The sequence below is a fragment of the Gossypium hirsutum genome, chromosome A03 (genome assembly GCF_007990345.1).
Source record: "Gossypium hirsutum isolate 1008001.06 chromosome A03, Gossypium_hirsutum_v2.1, whole genome shotgun sequence".
Taxonomy (NCBI): Eukaryota; Viridiplantae; Streptophyta; class Magnoliopsida; order Malvales; family Malvaceae; genus Gossypium; species Gossypium hirsutum.
Window position 1 is genome coordinate 105,125,351 of NC_053426.1, and position 15,962 is coordinate 105,141,312.

General features: G+C 34.4%; 1 protein-coding gene across 2 annotated transcripts; it reads right to left on the reverse strand.

The window, feature by feature from the left end:
* Positions 1-69: 69 nt before the first annotated feature.
* Positions 70-9,508, reverse strand: LOC107896956 (uncharacterized). 2 transcript variants are annotated; one of them, XR_005918099.1, is made up of 3 exons: positions 2,005-3,000; positions 1,095-1,268; positions 70-502 (listed from the first exon to the last, which is right to left on the reverse strand). XR_005918099.1 is itself a non-coding variant. In XM_016822270.2 (2 exons), coding segments are annotated over exons 1-2 (630 nt in total). In that variant the 5' UTR covers positions 2,634-9,508; the 3' UTR covers positions 70-501. The 2 variants fall into 2 exon arrangements, 1 of the variants encoding a protein (XP_016677759.1); XM_016822270.2 differs by lacking the exon at positions 1,095-1,268 and having other exon boundaries at positions 2,005-9,508.
* Between the last annotated feature and the right edge of the window lie 6,454 nt (positions 9,509-15,962).

Sequence of the window (15,962 nt, forward strand, 5' to 3'; positions counted from 1 at the left end):
AATAAGTATTAAATTATAAAACCATATTACCACATCACGTGGCCATCATGTCAGTCATTTCAAGAAGCATTGAATAGAATTTTATGGAATTCAAAGGATGTTCAAAGTACAGCCAAGACATAGAACATGGAGAGAGGCAACATTTAAACCCCTCCTCCTCCAAAACAACACTTAAAGTGGTTGAACAGTTAAAACAACATAAATACATTCTACACTCCATATCAGCCTTTTTTACTCTAAAATTCTTAACCAGTCACCTAATTTCTGAGCTCTCAAGGGAGTTTGGTCCTCAAAACCTTTTTTATTATTACTTTAGAATAGGACAACTCATGATGTTCCTCAAAAGCTGCCCACCCTATCTGTAATTTTACATTCCACAAAATCAGATTCTATCCAACTTCTGAAAAATTATGCAAATTTACTAAGGGACACAAACGGCAGCCATTCACAATACAGCATCCATCTATGCCTTCAACAAAGTTACAACTTCTTCACACCAATTCTGCAAAAAAGGTTTGAAGACATAAACCAAGTAAAATCTCACTAAAATAAACAGCCACATGTACCAACAAACAAGAGGTGCAGCTCAATTTGAAGGAAAAATTTAGAAAAACAAAAAGAAGAGTAATGATGTCAATTTTACACAGCTTGAGAAGGATGGCAAATCCCCAAACTTGTTCAAAGGATGGGGGTAAATATGAAATAACCCTCCCTTCAATTCATTTAAAGTTTCAAGCACCATTAATCCTCTCATTTGGCTACCATAAAACCTCAAGCCCCACAGCCAATTTACTCAGCAAAGATGATTATTTGTCAAATTAAACTAAAAACAGGATCCCAATTCATTTTTAGTTATTCGGCCTCATATGCCTTGGTTCAAGTCAGATGTTGACATCCAATAATAACATTATCATATAATAGCATTTATAGCGCCAATATGAATTACTAAATATTTTCACACCAATTAAAAATCTCGGTATGCAGTTTCCATATAAGTGGCATATGTATAAATAAAACGTATATTCACAACTAAATTCAAGTAAACATGATAAAAATATAATAAGTACTTGACTGACAGAACCTATTATCTTTACCCTTTTTCTTGGTAAGAAGTGACAACATTTCAGCAACCCCATCAAACACTTAAGCATTCTAACACCCAGAAATTTAAAAAACATCTAGGATCAAAATGCTTTAGCATGTTTGGCTCAATTGTTTCAAAGAGGGGTGAACCTTGTAGATCCTTCGACGTACATCTACGTTCAAATCTGAGCAATAATTGAGAAAAAAGAGAAGAAAAAAATGGAAGGTGACAACAAAATTTCCCTTAGAAAAAGTTCCCAACAATTTATTGTTTGGTTTTCCACAAGTCTTAGAAAAGGACCAAAACGTGAAACTCAAACACCCAAAGACTAACAAGGCTTTTTCTTTTCCTCTTTAACACCCTTTTTGATGTTTTATTTATGTTGGGGTGAGGTGAAAATGCTACAATCAGCCCCTAAATGCAATACTAATAAATCCATTTTGACCAGGAACAATAATCCAATCCATCTCAGTCATAACAAAATGGATTACACAAACACAGCCCCATATTAAAGCATTATAAAGTGCAATTACACAGCCCTGGTTGCTTACTTCAGTGTTGACTTAATCTAGAGAGGGGACCAGAGACCAAGCGATATGTTCACAAGTACAAAGATTAAAATCAGGACAAGTACTTACTGGGCGTAAAAGAAAAACAATAAATGTAAAAGACTAGCTTTCATTTTACTATAAAATTATGTTCAAAAGGACATATACGTACATGCATACACATATAAATAAACCTTATCAAGTAGCTATCCCTGCAAACGAGTATCTGTAGTGAAATCAGGCATTTGGGTTTTCTTTTTTTGTAGTTTAGAAAGCTAACAAATTGTTCCCCCCCCCCCTAAATTAACCTGACATTGGATTTCAATATCATAACCAACAAGGAAGGGGATTAGAGGGAGAAAGGAAACATACCATCCACTAGAACTAGGGCGATTTCCACTGGATCTGGGATGGGGTATCAAACCCAAATCTGATTCAGCGCCTTTTCTGATCTTCTCGTAACCACCAGATTTGGGCCGCCTATCTTCACCATAATGACCCGATGACCCAAAATGCTTCAACCCCTGTTCTCTTCCACGCAAAACCTTTGGTTCGGGTTTCTCCTCTCTCCCAACAAAACCCGGCCTAAGATGAGGCGGAACGAATCGATCTGGCTTCAGCGGTCCACAAACGGGCACACCTTCTTTCTCCTTCTTCTCTAGACCTGGAATTGATGTCCCAGAACCGGGTCGTAAAGAAATCTGATCAGACGAAGGTGGTTGATCTGGGACTAAAACAGAACGAGGTTGAGGTAGGGGGTGTTTGGGCGGTGTTGGGGAAACGACAGGAGGAGTGGAAATAGGCTTAGGGGAAGGACGGGTCAGGACGAGCATACGGCCATGGGTTTTGACATTGCCTACGGATGAATAAGAAGCAAAAGAGGAATGGGTTTGGTGATTGGATTGGGGATTCTTGTTGGAACCAGATGAGGAAGAAGGAGTCAGATTTTTCTCGAGGACATGGTTGAAATTAATGGAGGTATATTTGTTGGTTCTTGCCATCCACCACTATTTCTCCGCCAACTTCACCTCTTTGGTTTCGTTTATAAATTGATATTCTATAGAACCCAATTTAGAAGGAAAGTTGTTTCTTCAAAACCATTAAATTCAATCAGGTGTTTTTATATATATATATATTTGTCTGTGGGCTGTCGTGTTGATCTGATGGCATTCGCGATGCCGATGGGTTACACTATGGATTTAGAAGAGCGAATGGATTGGTCACCTTCCATTTATTGATCTGGGGAGATCTCGGCCGCTACATTTATGCCTTTTTCCTTTTATTTTTTTTAATTATAATATATAACTAAATTAATCTAAACATAAAAAAAAATACGTATTCACAGTATACATATTTTTATTTGATCATTAAACTTATAAAATTATTATGTATTTTTTAAAAATATTTATTTATTTTTAATATTTTATTAAACTTAATCTTATTTGCAGAATCTAAAATTTTACTCCCCTGATTATAAACACTTAGAAAGATCCCAAGCTAAAATATACTTTTTTGCACACACTTTTCTCCATCAAACTTTACTTCTTTTTTTTTCTAACTTAAACATTTTTCTAACAAATATTGTTGAAATAAAAATACGAAATTAAAATAAAGTAATAAGTAATATCACGTGCAGCGTAGATTATTAGTGAAAAAGTTAATAAAAATAATTTAAATAAAAAGGGTTATGGGTGGTTATAAATGATGACAAAGTATGAGTAGTTTAATTTAACTTTAAATTTATAATGGTAAAAAGAGATATATATTCCTATAATTATATATTTTTAATTCTTTTTACTTCTTTTATTTAGTTTTTTAGAATTTAGTTCGAAAACTAAAAAGCTAATCTAATTGTTACTAAATATATGAATATGAATTATTGATAATTTGTTGCATATAAGTTACTAAACAACTATCTTTTATTAATTTCATGAATTTGTTTGACTGTTGAATTTAATACTTAATAATTTAATTAAATTTTTAATTTTTATGGAAACTACAGATTTAAATACATACATATTTGTTTAAAAGTAACTTATAATATTATATAAAAGTAAAATTAAAAAAAAATCATGAATTCTCTCTGTGATTTTGCTGATCCTGGGAATCCCACTATGGAAGAGATGATACCTAAGAAAGTTAGGTTTAAAGACAAGGAGGAAGCGACGAGCAATGACATGGTGATCGAACAGCCCTCTATTCAGCCTACTTCTTGGAGAGACATACTTGTCGGTCAGTCCTCAAAGGGTGGATCCAATAACTCGGATGAAAATGAAGCTTTTGATATTTTGAAAAGAGACATCCAGAGATCCGTAGTGAATGGTGTGCCTTCCATTACTTTCTCAGATCGGATTCATCAAATCCTCATTCAGGGTATGGACAACACAATAATCTTAAAACTCCTAAGCCGTAATATTGGTTTTTTGGCCCTACAGAATAAACTCTACAGCATGTGGAGACCCTCAGCCCCTATTCACATGATGAACATAGAAATGGTTCCAACTGTGATATGGCTCTCTCCGAAGGTCTGTGGACTATTTTCAGTCAATATTTGACTGTTCAGACTTGATGATGGCTTTTGATCCTATTCAGGCATACCCAAGTGTTGTGATGGCATGGATTAGATTCCCTGCGCTACCTAGTTATCTTTATAATCGTAAAATCATTACAGAAATAGGAGAACTTGTAGGCAAAGTGGTCAAATTAGACATGAACAACGATAGTAGGACGAGGGGACGATTTGCTAGGATGGTTGTTTATGTCAATTTAGAAAAGCCATTGGTGTCTCAAATATTGATTAATGGCCGAAAACAAAAGGTAGAATACGAATCCCTATCTACAATCTGCTTTCACTGTGGACAGTATGGGCATGTGGAAAACACTTGCAACTTCAAATCTACTGAATCTATGGTCGAGGTGAGTAGGGGTTCGCCTGAAACGGAACCGAAAGTTCAAAAATTGAACGTTGAAAGATCGAAGAAGAAAGATGGTAACTACGGGCCATGGATGATTGTTGAAAAAAAATCAAGGGAAAATCCACAGAAATTAACCAGATTTCATGAGAAGGAAAAGGAAGGTTCCCGATTTAGTGGCCTTGAGAATATGGATTTAGTGAAAGAAACGCAAGAAATGGACATGGTTGATTTGCGGAAGTCTAAAGGGAAAGATGTTTTAATTGAGGATCAAAGTAGGAAAGATTTCGGAGTTTATTTTAACAATCAGATAGAGGTTAATAAAGGAAACAAAAAAGGCAAAACCAAGGAGACAGGCTCTAAAAATGATTCTGCCCGATTATCAATAGACATAAGGACTCATTTTTAGATCCTAAATTGGCCCACATTAATTTTAATGAATCTGCCCAGAATTTAGCAAAGCTTACAAATGGTTTGGGCCTTAGAGTTTACTCACCAAATCAGGCCTGGAGAATTATGGACTGAACTGTCCAAGAAGAAGTGAGTTAGTAGGCTGCTGTCGTTACTTCCAATACTGATCAAGACCTAGCAGCGGCGGAAATCGCAACAGAGCAGGCCAGCGATGGAGAAGCTTTGAGCGCCGAAGAGGAGCCTGTTGTGCACCAAATTGCTTCGAACTTAAAGGAGAATACTAGAGGTGTAGGGATGGTTGGCATGGGGAGTCTAGATTCCAGCAAACACACAACTGTGGTTTTCTTTGAAAATAAAGATTCTCTGCCCTCAAACAGCTCCATGGCACCGGTGGGGATCCTTAATTCGGGCAAGGGTCTGAAAATTAGAGGAAAAAATAGTAAGCAAAATAAAAGCTTACACGGAAGTAACGTGCGCTTTAAAAATTCAGGCCATCACCGTGTTTCATTAAAAAAATCCATGGAGCATTTGGCTGAGAGTATTTTGGCTATTACCAAAGAAAATGTTGATTCTGGATGTTCTACCAGAAATGATGAACAGATGGAGGGGTTTATTAACCCTTGGCAGTAAGGCTAATTAATTTTGTTGGGCTTTAATCTTTTCATTTTTATTTGTGTGGGTTTTGATATTATTTAGTTAATCTGCCTTTGGTTTTTATTTTATTTTATTTATATTTTATTATATTTTATTTTAATGACTCTTAATCTAAAAATTTTCTCGTGTAACTGTCAAAGGTGAGCTAGTAAGAAATTTATCCGAGCTTTTTGCGAATATAATTCGAAACATGGACTGGATATTGTTTGCCTGGTTGAATCGAGAGTAAGCGGTAAAAAAACCAATTTTGTTATCGAGCAACTGGGCTTTAACTTTTCTCATCGAGTTGAAGCAATTGGGTTTTCAAGTGGTATCTAGGTGGGGTGGAAGGATTCTGTCCAAATTCAAATTATTATCAGTCATTCTCAATTTATTTTTCTTCGAGATGATAATTTTATTTCCAATAAGTCACTCTTCATCTCTTTTGTTTATGGTAACCCTGACAAGTTGAAACGAAAGCTTCTTTGGGAAATGTTACAATCTATCGCCCCAGACCAGTCTTTTCCTTGGCTTATCATGGGAGATTTCAATGCTATTTTATTTTCCTCAGACAAGATAAGTCCCTTAATATAGGTAAACACTATGAATTCTTTGGTAATTTTGTTGATTCTTGTGCTTTGCAGGATTTAGGATTTAGTGGACCCGCTTTCACTTGGCAACGAGGTAGTACGTACGTAAGATTAGATCGAGCACTTGCTAATGATGAGTGGATGACAACTTTTCCACAGTGTTTAGTTCAACGCCTCTCTCGCATTAAGTCAGATCACTGGCCACTATTACTTTCTACTTGCCTGAATTTTGGCCTCTTAGCAGGATGGACGCAATATAATACCTTTCCCACCTTTGTTAAAGAATAGTGGCATTATGTAGGCAATATGGTTGATTCTCTTAATAATTTTACTTCTTCTGTTAAAATCTAGAATAGGGACGTGTATGGATTTTTGGGAGCACGAAAACGGACCCTTATGCGATCATTTAACAATATTCAAAAGGCCATTGATCATTTTCCTTCTAATTAGTTAGCTAAAAAAGAAGTGGAAGTTAGAGATGAGTTGGAAAATATCGTTGACCATGAGGACTTACTTTGGAGACAGAAGGCTCGTTGTGTTTGGCTACAGTTGGAGGATAGAAACACGAAATTTTTTCATAGTCGCACGATCAAAACAAGAAAGTTCAACCGTATTTCTACCTTACGTATTGATGATGAGGATTGGTGTTCAAAACAAAACATCTTGCAGTCTATGGCGGTGGAATTTTTTGAAAGGCTCTATGGTGAGACCCCTTATTTTAAGTAGTATACCTAGTTTTGGATTCCCTAAACTTTCTCTTTCGGAGGTCTCTTTTTTGGAATTTGATGTCATTAATAAGGAAATCAAAAAGGCACTTTTTGATATGGTGCCTCTGAAAGCGCCTGGCAGTGATGGGTATCATGCCCTCTTCTTTCAAAATCAGTAAGATACTATTGGCGATGATGTGTGTCAATGGGTAAAAGAGATCTTTGCTGGAAGACAGATAGATCAGAAGTTGAACAACACTCTGATTGTTCTAATTCCCAAGAAAGAGAATCCTGAAGACTTCAGCCAATTTCGGTCTATCAGTTTATGCTCTGTGCTGTACAAGTTGGTTATGAAAGTGGTCGCTAACAGGTTTAAGGTAATTTTTCCTAAGTTGATCTAACAGGAACAAGCTGGATTTATAGCTGGCCGGAACATATCAGATAACATTATCCTTGCCTAAGAAGTTATCCATTCTACGTGATATAAGCAGAAAAGTAACAACTGGATGGCCATAAAGTTAGATTTGGAGAAAGCTTATGACAGAGTTAGCTCAGAGTTCATTGATGCCTCGTTGAGTGCCGTGGGAATACCCATCTTTCTGCGAAAAGTTATTATGTCATCTATTTCCTCATCTACAATACAGATCCTTTGGAATGGTGTGCTCACTCGTAAATTTAAACCGATTAGAGGAATCCGTCAATGATGTCCTTTATCGTTGTATTTGTTTGTTCTCTGCATGGATTGGTTGGGGCACATTATTCGAAAGAAAATAGAGATCGATAATTGGGATCCTATTCGGCTGTCTTGCAAGGGCCTTGCTATCTCTCATTTATTTTTTGCTGACGTTCTGGTTATCTTTGGCAAAGCTCATCTTAATCAAGCTCGGCTGTTAGATTCCATTCTCAATCAGTTTTGCGATATCTCGGGTGACAAAATTATTGTTGGGAAGAGTAATATCTTTTTTTCCAAGATTACTTCTGAAGATGTTCGTAATCAAATCAACCAAATTTTCGGATTTCAGGAAGTTCAGAACTTAGGTAAGTATTTAGGTGTTCTTTTCCTTCATGAGAGGGTCACTAAACATATGCTAAGCTTTGTTGTTGATAAGGTGACGCAGAAGTTGCAGAATTGGGATGCTAGGAGATTATCTATGGCAGGGAGAATTACTTTGGCGCAATCAGTTCTTCTCTCTATTCCCAACTATTTTATGTAGTCTCAGATGATTCCAAGAGGTGTGTGCTTAGAGATTGAGAAATTGGCCAGACAATTTATTTGGGGTCGTAACGATGGGCGTTCCAAGATATCTTTAGTAGGTTGGGACTCTATTTGCCAGCCTCGGGCTCGAGATGGCCTTGGTTTTAGATACTTGGATGAGTAAAATAAGTCTTTTCTCATGAAAATTGGGTTTAGTCTTATTTCCAAAAGTGATGTCCTTTGGGTTTGTGTTCTATGGTCCAAGTATAGTTGGAAAGAACAGCTCCTGGATTCGATTAGCAGGAGTCAATGCTCCCACTTATGGAGATCTCTTTCTAAGATATGGCCATTATTCTGTGAAAATTTAATTTGGTCTCTTGGTAATGGCTCTACTGTCAGATGTTGGAAAGACTCTTGGATTCCAGGTATGGGTTCTTTAGCCTCTAAAATTCCATCTTTTACTAACCTTGATCTTGATTGCTGTGTTAGGGAGTTTGTCAATTTGGATGGAAGCTGGAATTTGGATATGTTTCGAGCATAGCTATCTGAAGATGTGATTTGTAGGATTATTAGTATCCCGTATCCGCACCTTGACTCTGGCCCAGATAGGGTGATTTGGGCTCGGTCAACTTCAGGAGTCTTTTCGATTCGTAGTGCATATTGAGCCTTAAAAGAGTCTACTTGGAATCCTTCAAACGATCAGTGGAAGTATATTTGGAAATACCCAAGACCACAAAGAGTTAGAGTCTTCCTCTAGTTGGCTTATCAGCAAAGACTCCTTACTAATTCGGAACGTGTTAGGAAAGGGATTGGGTACTGTACTTTATGCGCTTTGTGTGGGCATGAGATTGAAGATCTGACTCATGCCCTCTGAGATTGTCCTTTTGGGAAGGATGTGTGGATGCTAGTACTTCCAAAGAAACTAAAACAAAGGTTATTTTCTTCTCCTTTTCCTTATTGGTTTTCTCTTAACCTTTGTTTTCATGAAAGATTGCAAGATAGTGGACTCTCTTGGCCGTGTTTATTTGGTTTAATTGCGTTTCGTATCTGGAAGAATAGAAATCTTTTAATCTTCCAGAAGCTTTCTCAGTCAGCAACTGAGGTGATTAAGAACTCTAATTGTTGGGCTCATCAATACGAAACACGCATGGGAACCAATAAAAGGGTTAAACACAGGTTGACTTCTACAAATATCTTTGATAATTCTTGGGTTTTTTTCTCCACGGATAGAGCTGTGGCTAGAGATTCTAGATATGCTGTCACAGGAGGTGTGGCTAGAGACCATGAAGGAAATTGGATAGTTGGGTTCTCTCTTTTTTAGGAGTTTGTTCTCCATTTGAAGCTGAAGTCTGGGCCATTCTGGATGGAATTATTATTTTGCTTAATAAGGGATACAGAAAAATCTTGATCTTGACTGATAATCTTGAAGTCGTTTAATTCTTGTCTATACCAATTTTGGAGGACTCCGGGATTACTGTTCTCAGAAGAGCTCAGCGCATTATAAGAGCAGAAGGGAAGTGGAAGATTAAACATACCCTAAGAAATTAAAATTTGGTGGCAGATTGCCTTGCTAAACTCAGCCTAAGTTGGAAATCAAGTTTACAAGTTTTTAATGAGGCTCTCAAGGACGTTATTGACTTTCTACAGGAAGATAAAGTAAACAGTTGGTTCATGTAGTTGATCCTGTTCATTTTCTTTTCATAAAAAAAAGTAACTTACAATAAAAAATGAAACGAATGATTTAAAATTAATTAATTATAATAATACATGAAATATGTACAATAATAAAATAAAAATATGTTGAAATAAAGCTTTGGTTAATAGGTAAATCTAAACTTTTAATAATCCAATAGACATGGGTTTAAATCTTAACATATGTATATTTTAATTATTTTTTTATAATGAGAAGATTAAAATACCCTTGAGTAAAATAATTTTTAAAATTATAGAAAGATAATTTCATAATTTCTTGACCGAATAGATAACTCAATTAAAGGTAAATCCACTTAATAAAATACTTAAATAATAATAAGTAGCAGTTATTGTTCAGCAAGTTAAAAGGAAAAAGAAACCTTCATAGTGGGCCCAGCCAGCCTATATTCCATTCCTTTAAAATACACTAGGCCCATATTTCAGTAGGCTAAGCCGGAGGAAATTGTGGCAGCATCGTCCGTAGATTTTCGCCACGTATGATCAAAACATAAAAGATGATAGTGGCTCCGAATGCGTCGTACACAGGGAAAGAAGTAATAAATATTAGCTTGTTGACCATCTTCTTTTATCTTTGTTTACCTTTATTTAAATGTTGAGAGCTTCGTCTTTTCGCTTAAACATTCACATCATTTGATATCGTTTTATTAAAAAATATATCAAATTATCAGTTATTATTATAATTTATTAATTAAAATAAATTAAAACACAGTATCTATATCTTAATCTCTTGACAGTTATGGACGCACAGAAATGCTATATGGTAATTTCCTAGAGGGAGAAAAGCTATGTGTTATGGACAGTGGGGAGAAGTGAACCCATGTTGGGATTTGGTGTGGAGAGTTTCCGCTCCGCAAAGAATCTGACAATTCCTTTGGTTACTCATGAGTGACAGGCTACTGACAAATGGTGAGCGGAACCGTCGTGGGATGACAGAGGAAAGTCACTGTCCTCGGTGTGGGGCTGCATGGGAAAGCGGTTTGCATGTTATCAGGGACTGCAATTTCGCTAGAGGTACTTGGAACGTAATAATCCCGGACGAGGTTCGAACCTTTTTCTTTGCTTTATCCCTATAGGACTGGATTGGGAAAATTTTAAGTAGTGATGTTCTGTCAACTGTTGAGGGAACTACATGGAATTCCTTGTTCTCTATTATTGCCTGGTTGATATGGAAGAATAGACACAATTTTCTGTTTAATGGTTCCCATAGCAGTGGTCCGGAAATGATTGCAGTGAGTGTTTCATGGGCTAGAAGCATTGCCTTTCCGATTTAAAAAAGAACTTGGCCGCCAACTTCAGTTTATCTAGTTCCTGGCGACCACCAAGTAATAGATGGATTAAGGTAAATTCGGATGGCTCAGATGTTTTGGAAGCAGGGATTTCGGCAACAGGTGGAGTTCTAAGGGATGCTCATAGTAAATGGATCCTGGGATTTATGCGAAAAACAGGTTCTGCGATTGTGTTTCAAGTAGAAGCCCGAGCACTTCTGGAAGGTATTAGGATAGCGTGGGAGAAGGGATTTAGGAGAGTGATAATATTCTCTTAATCAATGTCATTTCTAGGGGTTACGCTGCAAGGAACGGACGCCAGGGAAATTCAAAGCTACTTGCACGGTAATGGCAGATTTCTTTCAGGAATATCAATAGGCAACAGGACGCAGTAGCGGATGGTATGACAAAGCTTGGACGCATATCGTATAGTGACCTCATAATCTGCTACAACCCTCCAAGTGAAGTGGTGCCCTATATCGAGCAGCAGAAGACAAGGATTGCTAATTCAATGATGCATGAACCAGGTTGAAATGTTTAGGCTGTTATAAGCCCCTTTATTTACAACAACAGAAAAAAATGCTATATGTTAATTACTTGAAATTGGCATTTAAGTTTGCATTTGCGTTTATTGTTGCTTTTAAGGTTGTACAAAAGAAAAGGAAAAAAAACGTGATTGCTTTGGAAATGTGATTGATCTATCTACAACTTTTATCCCCATCCCAATCTAATCCTTAAACCTTAGAAACAGAGTTTGCCTTTGCTTGCCACGTTGTATGGAAGATTTTTTCTTTATAAGAAATAAAGTATGTGTTCATGCTTTTTTCAGCATGTTTATTTTTTAAAAGATATTATAAAATTATAATAATTTTTTCATGTAAATTATGACACATCCACATATTTGTATCGTAATTATGCTATTTTTATATAATATTTTACATAGTTTTTCATATTGAGTATTTAAATAATAACTCATGTGTTCATATATTAATTATATCTTAATTCATAATAGAGTGATTTGATTAAAAAAAAAAAGTAGTTTGGTGTTATTTTTACGATGTAAAATGATTCGATTATTTAATTGTTTTCTCATCATGTATTTTAAATTTATTATAGTGATTCTATTTTAATTCTAATTCATCTATTTGAATGTAATATTTTAATTAAATTCGTATCCTAGGAATGATAGTTGGCCAAATAGTCCCAACGAGCAAGCCAGGCTACGCTTCTGAGCTGCCATTTACACGTTGTTTCAAGGAGTATCGTAAAGAAAGCACTTATTAACTAGCTTGGACGATGAAGAAAGCATTTTAGATTCACCTCTGCTTCAAGGTAAGTTACAATTCTCAGTTTTTAGATCGATGTTGCCTCACTAGTACCGATATGCAATTAGAGTTAATACACGCACTCTTTCGCCAGCACCTGCAACTGTCACGGGACGAGAGTTTAATCAAATTAAATCAAATTAAGTGAATTTTTTTTATAAGTTAATCGAGTCTTATTTTATCATCTTAACTCAATTATCTTTCGGTTGTTTCAAATATTAATTTATACGATAATTCATCTAGTTTATCAATTCTAAATACCTTATAACCTCTAATTGAATGCATATGACAGTTTAATTTTTCAGATGGTCCCTAAAATTTTATATTCTATTCAATTTAATCCCTAAAACCAAAATTGCTATAACTTTCAAATTTGAGCTTTGATTTCAAAACTGATCTCAATTTCATCCTTCTACAGCCCTATATTATCAATAAGTACAGAAGTTTCATACCAATTTTGAAATATGTACACTTTAGTCTTTATGTTCAAAACTAACAACTTTCACTTTACAAATTAGTCATTTTTCACTTCTAAGCTTAAAATCTAACAATTTAATACCAAAAGCTTCAAGAAATTATCAATGAAAACTTTTGTAAACTTTAACAGTTTTGCAAAACAATACACAGTTCAACTAAATCAAGCTCACAGGATCTTAGAAACATAAAAATTACAATAAAAAAAGACTAAAAATCACTTACTAATTTAAAGCTTAAAATTGAAAACATTGAAACCCTATCTTTTCTCTTTTGTTTTGCGAGGGAGATGAAATAATGAATGAGCACAATGCCTTTACAGTAAAACCTCTATAAAATAATACCCTTGGGACTCGAAAAAATTATTATTTTATCGAGGTTATTAGTTTATCGATGAATGAATATTTTATTAATTTATTGATAAATTAATATATATTTATTAAATTAAAGAATATTTCATATTTTATGCATGAGTTTTTTTTAATTATCAAAATCCAATATGCATGTAGGTGCAATGAATCAAAGTTAATTGGTTCATGTGACAAAAAAAAGAAGAAGTTAATTAATTGGTTACTATAACCAAAAAGAAAAAAGAGTTAATGGTTTCAAAGTCCAATATGTATATATTCATTGGATAGATTAAAAATATTATTATAAATAAACACACGTACGTATCAAAATATTGTAATTCATATAATCTTTTCCTCCATGGCTTCCCATTTGAAGTGTAAAAAAGTCTACATTGATAGATGAGATGAGAAAAGCATTATGTGACTACAAAAAAGAGCATCCCTCTTCAAGTAAAAAAGATTTGCAACAGTGGGTTCAACAAACATTTGATCTCTCTGTTAGCCAATTAACAATATCAAATACTCTTAAAAGGTCATCTGAATATTTGTCAAAAGAGATAAAGAATAACAATGTTAAAAGGCACAAATCAGCCAAATATCCCGAATTAAAATGTATTGTATGAGTGGTTTCTCCAATATCAAGCGAAAGTAAACATGACTGGAGACATGATTCAAACTAAAGCAAAATAGTTTCTACAAAAAATGTATGGTGATACAAATTCTGAATTTAACTTTTCAATTGATTGGCTAGAACAATTCAAGACAAGACATGAGATTAAGTCTTATAGAAGATTTGGTGAAAGTGGTTAAGTTGTTATGGAGAATATTGAAGATACTTTACCTCAAATAAGAGCTAAATTGGAAAATTTTGATTGGAAGGATATCTATAATATGGATGAAACAGACTTATTTTATTATTTGTAAGCAAATCATTCACTGGCTACAAAAAAATTAGAAGGATGAAAAAAGGATAAGAAAAGAATTACTGTTGTGGTTTCTTACAATGGGGATAGTTCACATAAAGTGTTTCTTTGGGTCATTGGTAATTTTACTGATCCTAAATGCTTTAAACATGTAAATATTGACAACCTTAACTGTCATTATCAAGCCAACAAAAAAGTATGAATGACTGGATTACTTTTTCAAGAATTTGTTCGCTAGTTTGATGCTAGAATAATTGGTAGAAAGGTGTTACTTATAGTAGACAATTCCCCAGCCCATCCCAATGTTATTGAAGGCTTGAGAAACGTTGAATTATTTTTTTTGCCTCCAAATTCAACATAAAAAATTCAACCATATGATGCTGGAATTATTTAGAGCAGTTAAGATTTATTATCAGTATCACTTTCATTTAAGCATCTTGGAAGAGAAAGGAAAAATAAATCCCGAAAAGATTAATGTATTGGATACAATCCATTTTATTAATGTTGATTGGAATATTGATGTGAAGTCTACAACTATTGCAAATTGTTTCCGACATTGCAAAATTCAATCTAATGAGGATATGCCTCTCAAACAAGAAATTGGTGATGTTGAAGGCATTCATAAATTAAAATAAGTAATTTCTTATTTACACTATAGAAATGCCATGGATGTTGAGCAAATTTTAAATTATCCAAGTGAAAATGAATCTTTGATGGAGTCACCTACGAATGAAGAAATTATTCAAGGAATGATGGATGTGCCAACTGATGATGAGCAAGATCCAGATGACAGCAGTGTTTTACCACATGTTTCTCCAAAAGAGGCTTTTTTAGCTATGGATACCTTGAAGAATTATTTAATACAACACGAGAAGAATATACCAAATTTGGTTTATGCCCTTCTAAAAGTTAAATGATGAAATTGTATTTGATTCACATGCAAAGAAGAAACAGTCAACTATAGATGCATATTTTAGCAAAGAATAAAATTGAAAAAAATAAGAGTTGTCTAGAAAACACTTTAGTTTTATGTATTATATATAAAATTTTCAGTATCTTTAATAAATTATTATTTTATATTTTCATTAGGCTCTTAAGGATTTTTTTAAAAATTATCTTATACATTTAGCGAGATTATCACTTTATGTCCTTGGCCCTAGTCAGGATCGAAAAAAATTATTATTTAACCGAGATTATTAATTTATCGAATTTCATTTATTGAGGTTTTACTATAGTTTTTTTTTCTTTTATTTATTATACATATAATAATTTAATTATAAATTTAACATTATTCTAACTTAAAACTTACCAAACTGTACACTAATGTCTAACATGGTTTACTTTTCATTTTAGGCCTTGGTTTAATTACTATTTTAGTCCTTTAACAAATGAAAATCTATAAAGATTAACTTTTATCACTTTTACAATCTAGTTCTTGTATCTTAATTAACTATCTGATCAACAAAACTATAGAACCAAAATTTAATTCAACCATAAACAAACTTTGTACATATTAAATAATAATATTTACTAACTCACAAATAGGGTTCAAAAACTACCATTTCCGACACTACTGAAAAACAGGTTATTACAACCCTGGCTTCTAAAGCTAACAATTATCCCTCGATCTACTAACTTTCCTGCCACCCCCGACCACGGGTCTCCATAGGCTCAATCTACTCATTTACTACTTTCATCACCTCAACCGACGTCTTTCCTAACACTGGCTCCTAATACCAATAGTCGCGAGGTTAGAAGTTTACTCTAGCAAACCACAAAGCTTTAGGCAATTCATTTCCTTCAAATTCGCCTAAGTCAACTTCTCTCTCGAA

Coding starts and splice junctions, on each gene's coding strand:
- LOC107896956 (XM_016822270.2), bottom strand. CDS start 2,633: ATGGCAAGAACCAACAAATATACCTCCATTAATTTCAACCATGTCCTC.